General features: G+C 44.8%; 1 protein-coding gene across 2 annotated transcripts in view; it reads left to right on the top strand.

The window, feature by feature from the left end:
- The first annotated feature begins 12,683 nt into the window (after window positions 1-12,683).
- The window catches only part of LOC124002475 (protein BANP-like), a 63,301-nt gene continuing 55,005 nt past the window's right edge, over window positions 12,684-20,979 (top strand). For both annotated transcript variants that reach the window (XM_046309897.1, XM_046309904.1), the window contains exons 1-2: window positions 12,684-12,819; window positions 20,621-20,699. In XM_046309897.1, coding sequence (XP_046165853.1) covers window positions 20,630-20,699 — 70 coding nt within the window. In that variant the 5' untranslated portion in view covers window positions 12,684-12,819; window positions 20,621-20,629. The remainder of the gene's footprint in view (window positions 12,820-20,620; window positions 20,700-20,979) is intronic.

The following is a 20,979-nucleotide window of genomic DNA, read 5'->3' on the forward strand; positions in this document are numbered from 1 at the left end:
GCCTCCATCTCTGGTGGCTGGGTCTCTGCCATCCCTGTCTCGATTGGTCTCTGTCATCCCTGCCTCAATCTCTGGTAACTGGGTCTCTGCCATCCCTGCCTCAATCTCTGGTGGCTGGGTCTCTGCCATCCCTGCCTCAATCTCTGGTGGCTGGGTCTCTGCCATCCCTGCCTCAATCTCTGGTGGCTGGGTCTCTGCCATCCCTGCCTCCATCTCTGGTAACTGGGTCTCTGCCATCCCTGCCTCAATCTCTGGTGGCTGGGTCTCTGCCATCCCTGCCTCGATTGGTCTCTGTCATCCCTGCCTCAATCTCTGGTGGCTGGGTCTCTGCCATCCCTGCCTCGATTGGTCTCTGTCATCCCTGCCTCAATCTCTGGTGGCTGGGTCTCTGCCATCCCTGCCTCGATCTCTGGTAACTGGGTCTCTGCCATCCCTGCCTCCATCTCTGGTAACTGGGTCTCTGCCATCCCTGCCTCCATCTCTGGTAACTGGGTCTCTGCCATCCCTGCCTCAATCTCTGGTGGCTGGGTCTCTGCCATCCCTGCCTCAATCTCTGGTGGCTGGGTCTCTGCCATCCCTGCCTCGATTGGTCTCTGTCATCCCTGCCTCAATCTCTGGTGGCTGGGTCTCTGCCATCCCTGCCTCGATCTCTGGTGGCTGGGTCTCTGCCATCCCTGCCTCCATCTCTGGTAACTGGGTCTCTGCCATCCCTGCCTCAATCTCTGGTGGCTGGGTCTCTGCCATCCCTGCCTCAATCTCTGGTGGCTGGGTCTCTGCCATCCTTGCCTCCATCTCTGGTAACTGGGTCTCTGCCATCCCTGCCTCAATCTCTGGTGGCTGGGTCTCTGCCATCCTTGCCTCCATCTCTGGTGGCTGGGTCTCTGCCATCCCTGCCTCGATTGGTCTCTGTCATCCCTGCCTCAATCTCTGGTGGCTGGGTCTCTGCCATCCCTGCCTCAATCTCTGGTGGCTGGGTCTCTGCCATCCTTGCCTCCATCTCTGGTGGCTGGGTCTCTGCCATCCTTGCCTCCATCTCTGGTGGCTGGGTCTCTGCCATCCCTGCCTCAATCTCTGGTGGCTGGGTCTCTGCCATCCTTGCCTCCATCTCTGGTGGCTGGGTCTCTGCCATCCCTGTCTCGATTGGTCTCTGTCATCCCTGCCTCAATCTCTGGTAACTGGGTCTCTGCCATCCCTGCCTCAATCTCTGGTGGCTGGGTCTCTGCCATCCCTGCCTCAATCTCTGGTGGCTGGGTCTCTGCCATCCCTGCCTCAATCTCTGGTGGCTGGGTCTCTGCCATCCCTGCCTCCATCTCTGGTAACTGGGTCTCTGCCATCCCTGCCTCAATCTCTGGTGGCTGGGTCTCTGCCATCCCTGCCTCGATTGGTCTCTGTCATCCCTGCCTCAATCTCTGGTGGCTGGGTCTCTGCCATCCCTGCCTCAATCTCTGGTGGCTGGGTCTCTGCCATCCCTGCCTCGATTGGTCTCTGTCATCCCTGCCTCAATCTCTGGTGGCTGGGTCTCTGCCATCCCTGCCTCGATCTCTGGTGGCTGGGTCTCTGCCATCCCTGCCTCCATCTCTGGTAACTGGGTCTCTGCCATCCCTGCCTCCATCTCTGGTAACTGGGTCTCTGCCATCCCTGCCTCAATCTCTGGTGGCTGGGTCTCTGCCATCCTTGCCTCCATCTCTGGTAACTGGGTCTCTGCCATCCCTGCCTCAATCTCTGGTGGCTGGGTCTCTGCCATCCTTGCCTCCATCTCTGGTGGCTGGGTCTCTGCCATCCCTGCCTCGATTGGTCTCTGTCATCCCTGCCTCAATCTCTGGTGGCTGGGTCTCTGCCATCCCTGCCTCAATCTCTGGTGGCTGGGTCTCTGCCATCCTTGCCTCCATCTCTGGTGGCTGGGTCTCTGCCATCCCTGCCTCAATCTCTGGTGGCTGGGTCTCTGCCATCCTTGCCTCCATCTCTGGTGGCTGGGTCTCTGCCATCCCTGCCTCGATTGGTCTCTGTCATCCCTGCCTCAATCTCTGGTAACTGGGTCTCTGCCATCCCTGCCTCAATCTCTGGTGGCTGGGTCTCTGCCATCCCTGCCTCAATCTCTGGTGGCTGGGTCTCTGCCATCCCTGCCTCAATCTCTGGTGGCTGGGTCTCTGCCATCCCTGCCTCGATTGGTCTCTGCCATCCCTGCCTCAATCTCTGGTGGCTGGGTCTCTGCCATCCCTGCCTCCATCTCTGGTAACTGGGTCTCTGCCATCCCTGCCTCCATCTCTGGTAACTGGGTCTCTGTCATCCCTGCCTCAATCTCTGGTGGCTGGGTCTCTGCCATCCCTGCCTCCATCTCTGGTAACTGGGTCTCTGCCATCCCTGACTCAATCTCTGGTGGCTGGGTCTCTGCATCCCTGCCTTGGTTGCTGGTGACTGGGTGGCAGGAGTTGTCCTCTTCTTATGATCCTTAGAGTTAAGAATATTGGTGTGCTTTATAGATGTTATTTTTTTCTGGTGTTTGACTAGCGAAGCTGTAACCAGCTGGCCTGGCTGAGAGTGGGGTCTGATTACAGAAGATATAGATACTCACTCAGGAGTTGTAGAATGGGGACACAAAAACAGAGATAAGTTTCCCAAAACTCCAGTTAATTGCACAGATGCGGTGGTACAAGTCAGTGGGGGCTCTAGCTGCAGCGCCATGGAATAAGAGCTCAATGGTGACCCAGAGCTAAGGTGAGCACAACATATTGTTCATTACACAAACACATAAAGGGGGTCAACACAGCCGGACATCTTACTGTAATAATATTGTTGTGAAATATGTCAGTTTAAGCATGTCTTGGTTTAACATATTACTCATATTTGATAAACAATTAAGATGCAACATTACAGATTTCTGTCACCGCAGTCCAAGGATTCTACTGGGGTCATATTTACACCGACTGGAGGAAATATCCAGACATCTGGTGTCATGGGCCTGGCGCTTTTTGGATGGTCCTCGAATACTAACATGAAAATCAAATGTAGCTACATTTACTAACATACTGTATAATACATACTTAATGACTACATATGATGTACTATTCGCTCATTTTGGAATACTGTAAACAAACGCTATCCTTTCAGTTGAGCATACTAACACTTCGCCTGTCTACTGGAAGTTGATGCTGTTTGTTAGCATAGCTAACAAATTACGAGCTAGACATCTTACGACTTCATTAACAATGTTGATTGAGAACGAACGAACGACTATACCACTTAGCTAAGCTAAGAATTAAGTGAATAATCAAGTCAATAAACTTTGGGTAATTAGTTCGATAGGATACAATTAATATACTGGCAAGTTCGATGTATTAGTAGCCAACTAACGTTAGGTAGCTAGCTAACATACAAGCAACTGCTGTAATGATATGCTATGCAATTTGTAAGGCTAGCGTAGCTAACAAAATGTCAGCCAATATAAAGCGTAACGTAACTTATTTGAAAAGTCATTACTTTATTATATTGCTCAATATTTTCTAAACATTTGTCATAATTAGATAAAGCAATTATAGATAAAGCAATTGTATCCGCCCTCGTTGAACTTCGGCTGCATATTTTCCTTAATTTTCTTCAAATCTGAAAATGTTGTGAATGTCACGCCTTGGTCATTGTATTTTGTGTTTTCGTTATATATTTGGTCAGGCCAGGGTGTGACATGGGTTTATGTTATTGTATTTTCGTATTAGGGTTTGTAGTATTTGGGATCGCGGCTGATTAGGGGTGTTGTATAGGCTTGGCTGCCTGAGGCGGTGCAGGAGCCCGCCTGGGATTCGTTAGAGCGAAGAGGGCTATAGGCGAATGGAGTCGAAAAAAAGACACGGCGGCACAGAGCGAAAACCGAAAGTAACCCCCAAATATTTATTGGGGGAGGGCGCAGAGAGAGAGTGGCTGAGTCAGGAGTCAGACCTGAGCCTACTCTCCCTGTTAATTGTGAGGAGCAGCAATATAAGGACTTCTGGTCTTGGGAGATGATATTAGACGGAAAAGGACCCTGGGCGCAGCCGGGAGAATATCGCCGTCCCAAGGAAGAACTAGAGGCGTCTAAAGCGGAGAGGCGCTGGTATGAGGAGGCAGCACGGCGACGCGGATGGAAGCCCGAAAAGCAGCCCCAAAAAATTATTGGGGGGGGGGGGGGGGGGCTTAATGGGAGTATGGCTATGCCAGGTATTAGACCTGCGCAAACTCCCTGTGCTCACCGGTGGTCTAGAGAGACCGGGCAGACACCGTGTTATGCTATGGAGCGCACGGTGTTTCCAGTGCGGGTGCATAGCCCGGTGCGGTTCAAACCAGCACTTCCTATTGGCTGGGCTAGAGTGGGCATCGAGCCAGGTAAGCTTGGGCAGGCTCGGTGCTCAAGAGCTCCAGTGCGCCTGCACGGTCCGGTCTATCCAGAGCCACCTCCACACACCAATCCTCCGGTAGCAGCTCCCCGCACCAGGCTTCCTGTGCGTGTCCTCAATCCTGTAGCACCAGTTCCAGCACCACGCACCAGGCCTTCTGTGCGCCTCGCCTGTTCAGCACAGCCAGAGCCTTCCTTCCCTCCTGCGCTGTCGGAGTCTCTCGCCTGTTCAGCACAGCCAGAGCCTTCCTTCCCCCCTGCGCTGTCGGAGTCTCCCGCCTGTTCAGCGCTATCAGAGCCTTCTTCCTCTACAGCGCTGCCGGAGCCTCCTGCCTGTTCGGAGCAGCCTGAGCTGTCAGTCTGCATGGAGCAGCCTGAGCTGCCAGTCTGCAGGGAGCTGCCAGTCTGCAGGGAGCTGCCAGTCTGCAGGGAGCTGCCAGTCTGCAAAGAGCTGCCAGTCTGCAAAGAGCTGCCAGTCTGCAAAGAGCTGTCAGTCTGCAAAGAGTTGTCAGTCTGCAAGGAGCTGTCAGCCTGCATAGAGCAGCTAGATCAGCCAGTCAGCCATGATCTTCTAGATCTGCCAGTCAACCAGTCTCTTCCAGATCTGCCAGTCTGCATAGAGCAGCTAGATCTGCCAGTCAGCCATGATCTTCTAGATCTGTCAGTCAACCAGATTCTACCAGATCTGCCAGTCAACCTGAATCTTCCAGATCTGCCAGTCAACCAGTCTCTTCCAGATCTGCCAGTCAACCAGTCTCTTCCAGATCTGCTAGTCAACCAGAATCTTCCAGATCCGCCAGCCAGCCAGGATCTACCGGAGCCTACTACCTACCTGAGCTTCATCTCAGTACTGGGCTTCCCCTCAGTCCCGAGCTGCCCCTCAGTCCCGAGCTGCCCCTCAGTCCCGAGCTGCCCCTCAGTCCCGAGATGCCCCTCAGTCACGAGCTGCTCCTCAGTTCTGTGGGGTTCTGGGTGAGGACTATTAGGCCATGGGCGGCGAGGGTGGATTATCCCAGGACGCGAATGGCGAGGAACTATGACTTTAATGGAGTGGGGTCCACGTCCCGAGCCGGAACCGCCACCATGGACAGACTCCCACCCGGACCGTCCCTATGGTTTTGAGGTGCGTCCGGGAGTCCGCACCTTAGGGGTGGGGGGGTTCTGTCATGCCTTGGTCATTGTATTTTGTGTTTTCGTTATATATTTGGTCAGGCCAGGGTGTGACATGGGTTTATATTATTGTATTTTCGTATTGGGGTTTGTAGTATTTGGGATCGCGGCTGATTAGGGGTGTTGTATAGGCTTGGCTGCCTGAGGCAGTTCTCAATCAGTCAGGTGATTCTCGTTGTCTCTGATTGGGAACCGTATTTAGGTAGCCTGGTTTCGCTTTGTATTTCGTGGGTGATTGTTCCTGTCTCTGTGTAGTTTCACCAGATAGGCTGTAATAGGTTTCACGTTCCGTTTGTTGTTTTTGTATATGTATAAGTTATTTCATGTATCGCGATCTCTTCATTAAAGACATGAGTAACCACTACGCTGCATTTCGGTCCGACTCTCTTTCTACAAATGAAGAACGCCGTTACAGTGAAGCTACGCCCATTTTCTGAAGAATTTCATTATAGGCCCTAAAAGCACAGAAATAGTGTTCACTGCATGTCTACTTCGTATTTTGGCGAATGTAGGCTGACATCCGGGAACTTTTGGAATACTAACTATATTCATACTATTTACCAATAAGAATACTGTTGCGCCTGCTCCAGCTCTCCCTCTCTGGCACTCGAGGGCGCCAGGTTGCCCTTCATTACGCACACACATCAGCGCTCAATAGACTCACCTGGATTCTTTCACCTTGTTGATTGCCTCAGCTATATCTGTCTGTTCCTCCATTGGTTCCCCGTGTCAGCATTAATGTCATTATGTTTTCATGTCCAGACGCTGTCCTGTCCTGTTTCATGTCCATTGTTAATTAAATGTTCACTCCCTGTACTTGCTTCTCATCTACCAGCGTCGATCCTTACAAATACTACATACTCAATTCACGTAACAAATAGTATGGTTAGTATGAGTATTCAAACACAGCTATAGTTTGATGCCATTCCATTTACTCCATTCCAGCCATTATTATGAGCCATCCTCCCCTCAGCATCCTCCACTGGTCTCCTTGACTACAATCTTTATGCAGTTGAAGTCAGAAGTTTACATACACCTTAGCCAAATACATTTAAACTCAGTTTTTACAATTCCTGACATTTAATTCCATGAACAATTCCCTGTCTTAGGTCAGTTAGGATCACCACTTTATTTTAAGAATGTGAAATGTCAGTATAATAGTAGAGAGTGATTTATTTCAGCTTTTATTTATTTCATCACATTCCCAGTGGGTCAGAAGTTTACATACACTCAATTAGTATTTAGTAGCATTGCCTTTAAATTGTTTAACTTGGGTCAAATGTTTCGGGTAGCCTTCTACAAGCTTCCCACAATAAATTGGGTGAATTTTGGCCCATTCCTCCTGACAGAGCTGGTGTAACTGAGTCATGTTTGTAGGCCTCCTTGCTCCACACGCTTTTTCAGTTCTGCCCACAAATGTTCTATAGGACTGAGGTCAGGGCTTTGTGATGGCCACTCCAATACCTTGACTTTGTTGTCCTTAAGCCTTTTCGCCACAACTTTGGAAGTATGCTTGGGGTCATTGTCCATTTGGAAGACCCATTTGCGACCAAGCTTTAACCTTCTGACTGATAGAGATGTTGCTTCAATATATCCACATAATTTTCCTCTCCTCATGATGCCATCTATTTTGTGAAGTTCACCAGTCCCTCCTGCAGCAAAGCACCCCCACAACATGATGTTGCCACCCCCGTGCTTCACGGTTGGGATGGTGTTCTTCGGCTTGCAAGCCTCCCCCTTTTTCCTCCAAACATAACGATGATCATTATGGCATCAGTTCTATTTTTGTTTCATCAGACCAGAGGACATTTCTCCAAAAAGTACGATCTTTGTCCCCATGTGCAGTTGCAAACCATAGTCTTTTTTTATGCCGTTTTTTGAGCAGTGGCTTCTTCCTTGCTCAGCGGCCTTTCAGGTTATGTCGAAATATGACTTGTTTTAACTGTGGATATAGATACTTTTGTATCTGTTTCCTCCAGCATCTTCACAAGGTCCTTTGCTGTTGTTCTGGGATTGATTTCCACTTTTTGCACCAAAGTACGTTCATCTACAGGAGACAGAATGCGTCTCCTTCCTGAGCGGTATGGCGGCTGCATGGTCCCATGGTGTTTATACTTGCATACTATTGTTTGTACAGATGAATGTGGTAGCTTCAGGCGTTTGGAAATTGCTCCCCAGGATGAACCAGACTTGTGGAGGTCTACAATTTTTGGCGGATTTCTTTTGATTTTCCCATGATGTCAAGCAAAGAGGCACTGAGTTTGAAGGTAGGCCTTGAAATACATCCACAGGTACACCTCCAATTGACTCAAATGATGGCAATTAGAGTAACAGAAGCTTCTAAAGCCATGACATAATTTTCTGGAATGTCCCAAGCTGTTTAAAGGCATGTAAACTTCTGACCCACTGGAATTGTGATACAGTGAGTTATTAGTGAAATAATCTGTCTGTAAACAATTGTTGGAAAAACTACTTGTCATGCACAAAGTAGATGTCCTAACCGACTTGCCAAAATGATAGTTTGTTAAACAAGAAATTTGTGTAATTGAAAAATGAGTTTTAATGACTCCAACCTAAGTGTATGTAAACTTCCGACTTCAACTTTATGTAACAGTTTAAACTTTACGTCCGTCCCCTTGCCCCGACCTGGGCGCGAACCGGGACACTCTGCACACGTCAACAGTCACTCTCGAAACATCGTTACTCATCGCTCCACAAAAGCCACGGCCCTTGCAGAGCAAGGGGAACCACTACTTCTAGGTCTCAGAGCAAGTGACGTAACCGATTGAAACGCCACTAGCGTGCACCACCTCTAACTAGCAAGCCATTTCACATCGGCCACATGTACATAGATGGCTGTTGTTTGCAGGATAAGAAGTGTAATAATTAACATGTCAGACAAGTTCTCCAAATAATTATATCTGTCATTTTTTAATGTATCTATAACCAAGAAAATAAGAACAAAATATTATATTACCACCCACCCATGGACAAAGAGAACCATTTTACAATTTTAAATTATATTTATCCCTCAAATGAATTTTTAAGATTAAAATTCAATGTAGAGCGTAGTTCTATGACCTCTTTTCCATTGACCACTTTTCCGTATCTATGGCGTGGTTTGTGTCATTGATGATGTCGTTTTAGGTCCTGGTGTGATGTAATGCCATATTTACACGCTAGTCGGAATTAGGAAACTTGGCTTTTCTCCATAATTGTCGGCTCCACGCTCTCTAATGCCTCCATGCACAGGGTTGCCATTCAGGATTTCCGGGAAAATTGTAGTCTATTAATTTCTATGCCATTGTAGGCTACTGTAGCCTACCATTTGATACAATAAATATGTTGAAATGACAATATAACTGGAGTCATGGTAAATCAATTTTTGCCACTTGTGTAGCCTACTTGGAGCTGGCAAACAGATTTAATAAATATCCTATAACTCAGTTTGTTGTAATCTTGTGTTATTTATGCAATTATTAATGGCCATCTTTAGTTTAGTTAAATTAAATTAAAAGTTATCAGTTGTGATCATGGTCACAGCTCTATCACAAATGTATCATTCGCCACATTTAATGTCAGTTTCACTGTGGACTAATGTCAGTTTCACTGTGAGATGTTGTCCTATCAAGGGCTATATGCTACCTGCATCTATACTGAACAAAAAATATAAACTAGTTCATATAAGGAAATCATGTCATTTAAATAAATAAATTAGGCCCTAATCTATGGGTTTCACATGACTGGGCATGGATGCAGTCATGGGTGGGCCTGGGAGGGCATAGGCCCATCCACATGGCAGCCAAGCCTACCCACTGGGGAGCCAGGCCCAGCTAATCAGAATGAGTTTTTTATAGACATAAATACTTCTCAGCACCCATTCAATTCTCTGGCAATAGCTCTGGTGGACATTACTGCAGTCATTCCTGCAGGCAGCATGTCAACGCTCTCTCTAAACTTGAGAGATATATGGCTTTGTGTTGTGTGACAAAACTGCACATTTTAAAGTGGCCTTTTATTGTCCCTCCAGCACAAGGTGCACCTGTGTAATGATCATGCTGTTAAATCTGCTTCTTGATATGCCACACCTGTCAGGTGGATGGATTATATTGACAAAGGAGAAATGCTCACTAACAGGGATGTAAAGAAGTTTGTGCACAAAATTGGAAAAGTAAGCTTTTTGTGCATATGGAAAATGTCTGAGATTTTATTTCAGCTCATGAAACATGGGACAAACACTTATGATGTTGCATTTATATTTTTGTTCAGCATAGCGCAGTAAACCATTGCAAAGTTGAATTGCAATTATAAACCCAGATTTTAATCAGAAACCTATGCCTATTGACTTATTTCAATCTCGCAAATAGGCCATTTATAAAGGTTGCAGTCTTAACATCTCAAATCAAATCAAATGTTATGCATTCTGGAGCAAGAGACACTCCGCACCCGACGTTAAACAAGGGGAAAATGACACGCAGATGGAAGTACAGGCAGAGACTTGTGACCAGTTTCTGGAACTGTTAGCGAAGAGAATACTTGCTGGATTTAAAGTCAGCACACCGCTGTGACACACCACAGCCCACCCCACTGAAAGTGGGTGACGTTGTACTCATTGGAGAAGATAACACACCCAGACAAACCTGGAAACTAGGAAAGATTGAGGAACTGTTTCCAGGCCGAGATGGCCTAGTTAGATCATGTTCAGTTCGTCCTGCTTCAGGGACTTTGTTGAGGAGACCTATTCAGTTGATATACTGCCTAGAGATCTAGATGAACACAGTTGTTCATCGGGGGGGGGGGGGGTGTTGTAACTTTAATGTGTTACAGAGTTAATGATTAAGTTAATTCATTGAGCTGTATCTAAAGATATTTCTTTACAGTTATTTACATATGTAATTGTCTTGGTTAGTATTGAATTACGCTTTTGACTGCAAGTTCCAGAATGCCTTGCGACAGGAATGAGAGAGATAACAGCCAGTTATGTGCAGGTGAAAAGTGATTCAGCTGACTTTCCACTAGCATCTTACCTGCATTGCTCTGTAGAATCTAAAGTTGTTTAAATGTAACGTGAACAAGTATTATTACTAAAAGAAGCTTTCATATCAAACCCGACGTCCTGAGTCATTACTTTGAAGACAAATAATCTAAAAGTCACATACACATGGTTAGCGGATGTTAATGCGAGTGTAGCGAAATGCTTGTGCTTCTAGTTCCGACAATGCAGTAATAACCAACGAGTAATCTAACCTAACAATTCCACAACTACTAGCTTATACACACAAGTATAAAAGGATATATGTACATAACGATATATGAATGAGTGATGGTACAGAACGGCATAGGCAAGATGCAGTAGATGGTATTGAGTACAGTATATACAAATGAGTTGAGTAATGTAGGGTATGTAAACATAAAGTGGCATAGTTTAAAGTGGCTAGTGATACATTTTTTTTACATCAATTTCCATCATTAGTGGCTAGAGTTGAGTCAGTATGTTGGCAGCAGCCACTCAATGTTAGTGGTGGCTGTTTAACAGTCTGATGGACTTGAGATAGAAGCTGTTTTTTAGTCTCTCGGTCCCAGCTTTGGATGCACCTGTACCGACCTCGCCTTCTGGATGATAGCGGAGTGAACAGGCAGTGGCTCGGGTGGTTGTTGTCCTTGATGATCTTTATGTCCTTCCTGTGACATTGAGTGGTGTAGGTGTCCTGGAGGGCAGGTAGTTTGCCCCCGGTGATGCGTTGTGCAGACCTTACTACCCTCTGGAGAGCCTTACGGTTGTGGGCGGAGCAAATGCCGTACCAGGCGGTGATACAGCCCGACAAAATGCTCTCGATTGTGCATCTGTAGAAGTTTGTGAGTGCTTTTGGTGACAAGCCAAATTTCTTCAGCCTCCTGAGGTTGAAGAGGCGCTGCTGCGCCTTCTTCACCATGCTGTCTGTGTGGGTGAACCAATTCAGTTTGTCCGTGATGTGTACGCCGAGGAACTTAACTTACTACTCTCTCCACTACTGTCCCGTCGATGTGGATAGGGGGGTGCTCCCTCTACTGTTTCCTGAAGTCCACAATCATCTCCTTTGTTTTGTTGATGTTGAATTTGAGGTTATTTTCCTGACACCACACTCCGAGGGCCCTCACCTCCTCCCTGTAGGCCGCCTCGTCGTTGTTGGTAACCACTGTTGTGTTGTCCGCAAACTTGATGATTGAGTTGGAGGCATGCATGGCCACGCAGTCGTGGATGAACAGGGAGTACAGGAGAGGGCTCAGAACGCACCCTTGTGGGGCCCCAGTGTTGAGGATCAGCCGGGGTGGAGATGTTGTTACCTACCCTCACCACCTGGGGGCGGCCCGTCAGGAAGTCCAGCACCCAGTTGCACAGTTCGGGGTCGAGACCCAGGGTCTGGAGCTTGATGACGAGTTTGGAGGGTACTATGGTGTTAAATGGCACATAATAACGGCACAACTGCCAGAGAATTGCCGAACATTTTTTAGTTCATCCCAGTGTTTCTTGCACAGAGATTTTGAGATCCTCTGTCCAACTTATCACTCAAACTCACCTGTCAGATGTATCTATAGTTATGCACATTCACAAACCGGATTTATCTACAATTATAAACTGTGTGGTTTGAGTCCTGAATGCTGATTGGTTGAAAGCCGTAGTATATCAGACTTGTGTACCACAGGAAGGAGAAGAAAAAAAAACATTTTACTATTCTAATTACGTTGGTAAACAGTTTATAATAGCAATAATGCACCTAAGGGGTTTGTGGTATATGGCCAATATACCACGGCTAAAGGGTATGTCTTAAGAACATCCAAATAGCACACCTGCTCGGCCTTACTGCCTAATAATAACAGTCAAAACAAGTTAAATCGACATCCATTGATGGAAAATGATCTGGAGAGTTTTTAATAATGTATCTTATCTTTTCTCTTGCGAAATTCTTAAACTCTTAATTATTTTGATGTTAAACTAAATTTAGCTTCTTAGCCTATGTCGTTAAAATGACGTCGATATTTAGCTCGATAACGTTATGGAAAAAAGGTTTGATGGACAAATGTGGCAACTCGTCTCCCTGCAAAAAAAAAATCGGCTTGTGTTTAGCACTTGTGAGCGGGTTTTCAGAGCTCACTGGTTAGACTTATTTTTCTAGTACCTGGCAACCCTGCCATCGCAGCGGGTGGTCAGAGAAGAAACTGAGGCGAAGTTCAGACTTTTTCTCTCGCGAGGAAGGACGCCGTTATCGAAATCCCTACAAACAACACGAGAATTCATCATTCACACGGTAATATAACCCAATCTAACACCGTACATACCCGGTGAGCCAGAAGTGGAGATACTGTATGCTTTGAACCTGCATTCAACATTTAATTTTGAGGATTATTAATATAAAATAAACCACATCATAAATTTACAACGCGGCCACGGATATGGGCATTGAGGCCTAGTGTACCATTGTATTGCGTGCTTGTTGTACTTGTGGTTAGCACGCTAGCTACCGCAAATGCGAATTATAAATGGTTAACGTTAGTTAGCTAGTTTAGTGTACCTTCTGCAATGGCAATTGTTTTTGCCTTGATATATTACATCTAAATACACAACTGTGACTCAATTTGTAGCCTCCTTTTTGTTGACGTTTTGTAAGATATGGCAGCATTTAGAAATGTTATTCCTTATTTACCATGCAAGTTAGCCCAGCTAGCTAAGTAGCCCACCTGCCGGGTAATGTCTGACATGTTAGCTAGTTTACTACTGTAATCATGGTTTGTCATGTAATAGCTTATCTTTCAGAATTTCTACTGTTAAGAATACACATATACATGGATGAATCTAGGCTTATCTAGAATGTAAATTAGACGGGCTAACTAGCGAGCTTCTTTACAACTCCCTTGAATTGGCCTATATCAACGTTTCCCAAACTTACTGGGGGACCCCAAAGGCTGTACGTTTGTTGTTTAACCCTAGCAGTACACGGCTTATCCAAACAATCAAAGTTTGATAATTTGAATCGGCTTTGTGAGGTTTCGAGGAGCGAGTTTGGGAAACGCTGGCCTAGATATAACTAGCTAGCTACATGCAATGGTGTACAGTCATGATTTAGGTTCGGGGACTTATTCAGTAACGTTACGTCGATTCTGTAGCAAAACCTTAAACGGAAGCAAACCCTCCGGGACCTACCTAAATTTGTCCAACAGAAACTCGAATTCGTTGCAAAACTGAACCGTTTGGACTAGTGATTACACCATAGGTTTCTAGCTAGTTTAAAGTCAATATCAAGACCTAGAATATCTGCAACGTTATTGTTTAAAGTTAGGTTGTAAACATATTGTCAGCGAATGAAGACATGCTGTATCATTTGTGCACAGTCGCCTGTTCGTTCAAGTACAGACATCTAGCTTGAATTCTAGTGCCATACCTCTATTTACTATTGCCAACAAGATAATGACCATAATTAAGTGTAAATTGTTGATAAATAAATGTATTTTCACACCCCTCCACACAGTGGCATTCAAAACAAAATCCAGATATTTGCAAACAGGGTGTATGTTTTGGAATATTTTTATTCTGTACAGGATACCTTAATTTCACTCTGTCATTTAGGTTAGTGTTGTGGAGTAACTACGATGTTGTTGATCCATCCCCAGTTTAATCCTATCACAGCCATTAAACTCTTAACTGTTTTAACGTTACCATTGGCCTCATGGTGAAATCCCCGAATGGTTTCTTTCCTCTCCGGCAACAGAGTTGGAGAAGGACGCCTGTATCTTTGTACTGACTGGGTGTATTGATACACCATCCAAAGTGTAATTAATTTCACAATGGTCAAAGGGATTTTCAATGTCTGCTTTCTTTCTTTTTACCAATCTACCAATTGGTGCCCTTCCTTGTGAGGAATTGGAAACCTCACTGGTCTTTGTGGTTGAATCGGTGTTTGAAATCCACTCCTCGGCTGAGGGACCTTTACATGTGTGAGGTACAGAGATGAGAAAAAAAAGAAAAAAATATTAACTGACTATTATTGCACACCAGTGGAGGCTGGAACAGAACAAATGGAATAGTATCAAACAAACGGAAACCATGCGTTTGATGTATTTAATATAATTCCACTGATTTCCCTCCAGCCATTACCACAAGCACGTCCTCCCCAATGTTGCACAGAGTGCAACTTGTCAAGCAGATTTGACACATTTTACTCCTGATATAATTTAGACTGCCATAACAAAGGGGTTGAATACGTACTGACTCATGACACTTAAGCTTTTAATTTAATTTGTAAACATTTCTAAAAACATAATTTCACTTTATGGGGTATTGTGGGCCAGTAACACACTTGCTTCCATTCAGCCACAAGCATTAGAGGTCGGGCACAGATGTTGGGTGATTAGGCCTGGCTTGCAGTCGGCATTCCAATTCAACCCAAAGGTGTTCGATGGGGTCAGGGCTCTGTGCAGTCCAGTCAAGTTCTTCCACACCAATCTCGACAATTTCTTTATGCACCTCACTTTGTGCATGAGGGCATTGTCATGCTGAAACAGCAAAGGGCCTTCCCCAAACTGTTGCCACAAAGTTGGAAGCACAGAATTGTTTGCACAGAATGTCATTGTATGCTGTAGTGTTAAGCTTTCCCTTCACTGGAACTAAGGGGCCTAGCCAAAAGGCTTCCCAAGTGGCGCAGCTTGAAGCGTCACTACAGACCCGGGTACGATCCCAGGCTGTGTTACAACCGGCTGTGACCGGGAGTCTTCTAGTGCGGCGCACAATTGGCCAGCATCGTTCAAGTTAGGGAAGGGTATGGCCGTGGGGGCTTTACCTGGCTCATTTCACTCTAACGACTCCTTGTGTTGGGCAGGGCGCCTGCAGGCTGACTTCGGTCATCAGTTGAACAGTGTTTCCTCCTACACTACTGGTGCAGCTGGCTTCCTGGTTAAGCAGGCAGGTGTTAATTAAGGAGCACAGTTTGGCGCGTCATGTTTTGGAGGATGCATGACTCAACCTTCGCCTCTCCCGAGCACGTTGGAGAGTTGCAGCGATGAGACAAGATCGTAATTGGTGATGAAACTGGTGAGAAAAAGGGGCTAGATACAATTTTTATTTTTTATTTTTAAATACAGCCCCAGACCATTATTCCTCCTCCACCAAAGTTTACAGTTGGCACTATGTATTGGGGCAGGTAGCATTCTCCTGGCATCCGCCAAACTCAGATTAGTCTGACTGCCAGATGGTGAAGTGTGATTCATCACTCCAGAGAATGCGTTTCCACTGTTTCAGAGTCCAATGGCGTCGAGCTTTACACCACTCCAACTGACACTTGTCCTTGCGCATGTTGATCTTAGGCTTGAGTGCAGCTCCTCAGCCATAAGAACTAATTTCATGAAGCTCCAGACGAATAGTTCTTGTGCTGACGTTGCTTCCAGAGTCAGTTTGGAACTCGTTAGTGAATGTTGCAACCAAGGACAGACTATTTTTATGCCCTATGCGCTTCAGCACTCGGCGGTCCCATTCTGTGGGCTTGTGTGGCCTTAGCTGTTGTTGCTCCTGCAAGTTTCCACTTCACAATAACAGCACTTACAGTTGACCGGGGCAGCTCTAGCAGGGCAGACATTTGACGAACTGACCTGTTGGAAAAGGTGTCTTCCTATGATGGTGCCACGCTTAAAGTCACTGAGCTCTTCAGTAAAGCCACTCTACTGCCAATGTTTGTCTATGGAGATTGCAAGGCCATGTGCTCGATTCTATAGACTTGTCAGCCACAAGTGTGGCTGAAATAGCTAAACCCACTAATTTGAAGGGTGTCCACATACTGTTGTGTATATATAGTGTATAGCTTCAAATACTCATTCTAACCGTACTATTTATGACGTAAATTGAGTATATAGTATGCTTATTGGTCATAGTACGGATATAGTTAGTATGGCAAAAGTTTCTGGATGTCGTACTACATTCGCCAAAATATAAAGTATACAGTTGACACTGTTTGTATACTTTTAGGCCCCATAATGGAATTCTTCAGTAAATGGGTGTCGCTTCACGTCGTTTTCACTTTTGAAGAAAAAATGCAGCCGAAGTCCAATGAGAGTGTATACAAATTCATTGCTTTAACTAATTATGGCAAATGTTAGGAAAATGTAGAGCAATGTAATAAAGTAATGACTTTGATAATGGCGTTAGTACTCTCAACTGAAAGGATACCGTTTACAGCGGGATGGGCAATTCCAGTCCTCGAGGGCCTGACTGGTGTCACAGTTTGCCCCAGCTAACACACCTGACTCCAATAATCACCTAATCATGATCTTTAGTTTAGAATGCAATTTGATTAATCAGCTGTGTTTGCTAGGGATGAAGAAAAAGTGATACCAATCAGGCCCTCGAGGACTGGAGTTGCCCACCCATGGTTTACAGTATACTAAAATGAACTAATAGCATATAGTTATGAAGTATGTAGTGATTATTATTATTATTATTTGACCATGCTGGTCATTTATGAACATTTGAACATCTTGGCCATGTTCTGTTATAATCTCCACCCGGCACAGCCAGAAGAGGACTGGCCACCCCTCATAGCCTGGTTTCTTCCTAGGTTTTGGCCTTTTCTAGGGAGTTTTTCCTAGCCACCGTGCTTCTACACCTGCATTACTTGCTGTTTGGGGTTTTAGGCTGCTTTTCTGTACAACACTTTGAGATATCAGCTGATATAAGAAGGGCTATATAAATACATTTGAATTTGATTTGATATACAGTATGTTAGTATGGGCATTCGAACATAGCTTATGTGTCATGTGTCCAACTTTGCCTACTAATCATGGGATATTGTGTAGCAGCCTACAGTGGCGCAAACGGTCCACCTGTACCTTTATTGCAATAAGGTACTAAAGTAAAACTACAGAAAATGTGGCAAAGAAATGAACTCTTATGTCCTGAATACAGCACGTTATGTTTGTGGCAATTCCAACACATTACTAAGTACCACTCTTCATATTTTCATGCAAGGTGGTGGGTGCATCATGTAATGGGTATGCTTGTCATTGGCAAAATCCTAGAGGAAAAGCTGGTTCATTCTGCTTTCTTGGCTGTTTAGCAATGATCAACAACTTGACAGAGCTTTTGCAAATATTGTACAATCTAGGTGTGCAAAGCTCTAATAGACTAACATCATAATCAAACTGGCTCAGTGTGTGTGTGCTCCATCGTGCGCATGTTGAGTTTGTCTATCCCCACCAGACATGATCAGGACACGTAGGTTGAAATATCAAAACAAAATCTGAACCAACTACTGTTTATAAATTTGGGGACAGGTTGAAACACGTATGAAACATTCATGGACATATAATGTTATTGTTCACATACATGTGTTTAGCAGATGTTATAGCGGGTGTAGCGAAATGCTTGTGTTTCTAGCTCCGACAGTGCAGTAATATCTAACAAGTATTATCTAACAATTTCGCAACCTATACACACAAATCTAAGTAAAGGAATGTAATTAAGAATATATAAATATATGGATGAGCAATATCAGTGCGGCATAGACTAAGATACAGTAGAATAGTATACAGTGTATATATATGTATATATACAGTGGGGCAAAAAAACGTATGGTGCTTTGTGGTTTGTTTAATAGAAGGAATTTGAAATTATTTTGACACTTAGGTAGATTTGATCAATTACATGTACTTTTGATACTTAAGTATATTAAAAACTAAATACTTTTGGACTTTTGCACAAGTAGTATTTTACTGGGTGACTTTCACTTTTACTTGAGTCATTTTCTATTAACTTATCTTTACTTTTACTCAAGTATGACAATTGGGTACTTTTTCCACCACTGCCCTTAAGATACCCACATTAGGAAGCTTGCTCAACAAGAAGTCAATACTCTACCTGTTATTATTAGCTCTATAACCCAGACACACTCAGGTAAAACTTCACACAGGGAATAGAGCAGGAAATAAATCAGACTCTTTCTCAGTTGTTTTCTCATTGAGGGGCCCTGTCCAGAACCCAAGAGGAAAAAAATCAAGGACAATCAATAACATTTTGAATTCAACCTGAATTTCAAACAGGGTTAGGGTTGAGTGCCCTCTGGTGGAAGTCTGGTATTTTGACAAATGGAACCAGACAGTAACCACTTAATACTATTATCTACATTTGATTAACTGAGTTTATAGATATTTAATAATATTAACAATAACATTTATACTTTTACTAGCTACAAGGCTAAGAGCTCATTCATTTCTCATTTGCAGAACATAGTTCAAGTAGTCTGTTCTTCAGTCATCTTACATCAACCTTGAGGTAATTTGCCTGTTATTTGCAGGTTAGAATATTGAAATGATGAGTTATGCATATTCTATGCCATGTCAGGATTTGTGGCCCTCTAATCAAGCCTAGTAAATTCAGATGACTCAACCAATATTGAAACAAATGTATCCCAGTGGTGTAGAGTGGTGATATGTGCCAAACTAGTTAAGTGACTCATCCTTGAATTATGAGGTCCAGTTAAGCAAAAGGCAGAGAACAAATCACATTTGAATTGTCACATGCTTTGTAAACAAGGTGTAGACTAACAGTGAAATGCTTTCTTACGGGCCCTTCCCAACAATGCAGTACAATAAATAAATAATCATATTTTTTATATGATTTTTATTAACACAAGGAATAAATACACAATGAGCAATGATAGTACTGGTACCCGATGTATATAGCCAAGCTGAGTCGATGTGCAGGGGTACAAGGAATTGGGCTATTGAGGTAGATATGTACAGATAGGTAGGGGTAAAGTGACTAGGCAACAGGATAAATAATAGACAGTAGCAGCAGTGTATGTGATGAGTGTGTAAATGTGTGTGCGGTGAATATGTGCCTGTGTAAGTGGAGTGTGAGTGTAAGTGTGTGATTCCAGTGTGTGTGTGCATAGTCAAAAAGAGTTGACTATGCACATACACAAGATGCTCTCAATGGTGTAGGTGTATAACTTTTTGAGGATCTGAGGGCACACGCCAAATCTTTTTAGCCTCCTGAAGGGGAAGAGTTGTTGCCATGTCCTCTTTAAAAAAATGTTTTAATTGATTTATTTCCCTTTTTCTCCCCAATTTCGTGGTATCCAATTGGTAGTTGTTACAGTCTTGTCTCATCGCTGCAACTCCCGTACTGACTCGGGAGAGGCGAAGGTCGAGAGCCATGCGTCCTCCGAAACACAACCCGACCTAGCCGCACTGCTTCTTGACACAACGCACATCCAACCCGGAAGCCAGCCGCACCAATGTGTCGGAGGAAACACCCTACACCTGGTTACCTGGTCAGCGTACACTGCGCCTGGCCCGCCACAGGAGTCGCTGGTGCGCAATGAGACAAGGATATCTCTGCCACCCAAACGCTGGGCCAATTGTGCGTCGCCCCCTGGACCTCCCGGCCACGACAGAGCCTGGGCTCAAACCCAGAGTCTTTGGTGACACAGCTAGCACTGCGATGCAGTGCCTTAGACCACTGCGCCACCCGAGAGGCCGCAGTGCCCTCTTCATGACTGTGTTGGTGTGTTTGGACCATAATAGATCCTTAGCGATGTGGACACTGAGGAACTTGAAGCTCTCAACCCACTCAACCAGTTCGGCCCTCTGTTTCCTGTAGTCCACGATAAGCTCCTTTGTCTTGCCCACATTGAGGGAGAGGTCTTTGACCTCCCTGTAGGCTGTCTCATAATCGTTAATGATCAGGCCCACCACCTTTATGTCATCGGCGAACTTGATGATGGTGTTGGAGTTGTGTGCTGCCACACAGTCATGGATGATATGAGCCATAACCAGCCTTTCAAAGCTTTTCATGGCTACAGATGTGAGTGCTATGGGACGGAAGTAATTTTGACAGGTTACTTTGGTGTTCTTGGGCACAAGGACTATCGTGGTCTGCTTGAAACATGTAGCATAGACATCAGGGTTTCTTTTTTTAGAACAACCCCCTTTGTCAAACTGTTTTATTTGCTTATTGCTGATTGTCATACATTCCCTGACATTGGGATTGAAGAGCCAGAGAATGTCAAGGCTCTTTTTATTTGCAATAATGATGTTGTTTTGTGGTCCTCTCTGGCTATACAGGTCTGAATAATGTCGGAACAAGATTTGGCGGAGATAGTGCAGATAGCAGTGGAGGACTTGGGCCAGGGCGACCAGACTGGTAAGATCTATATTACAAAGTTCTGTCCAATCACCATAACTAGGGCCATGTGACCTGACAAGGAAAACCACAAGGGGGACATCAAAAATGTCTCTATACATCCATTTTTCTGTATTGAAAAGGAAGGGTCACCACTGACTAACTATCCATTGGCTAATGGTGACGCTTCACTTCTGGCTTTAGATGTGTTATTTTAATGGTATCTACTACCCATGTGGGTACATTAGCAACGGTCATCGAAATTGTTAAAAGGTTTTAAAAACAATTCTAATAAATTGAA

The sequence above is a fragment of the Oncorhynchus gorbuscha genome, linkage group LG02 (genome assembly GCF_021184085.1).
Source record: "Oncorhynchus gorbuscha isolate QuinsamMale2020 ecotype Even-year linkage group LG02, OgorEven_v1.0, whole genome shotgun sequence".
In the NCBI taxonomy this organism is placed as follows: Eukaryota; Metazoa; Chordata; class Actinopteri; order Salmoniformes; family Salmonidae; genus Oncorhynchus; species Oncorhynchus gorbuscha.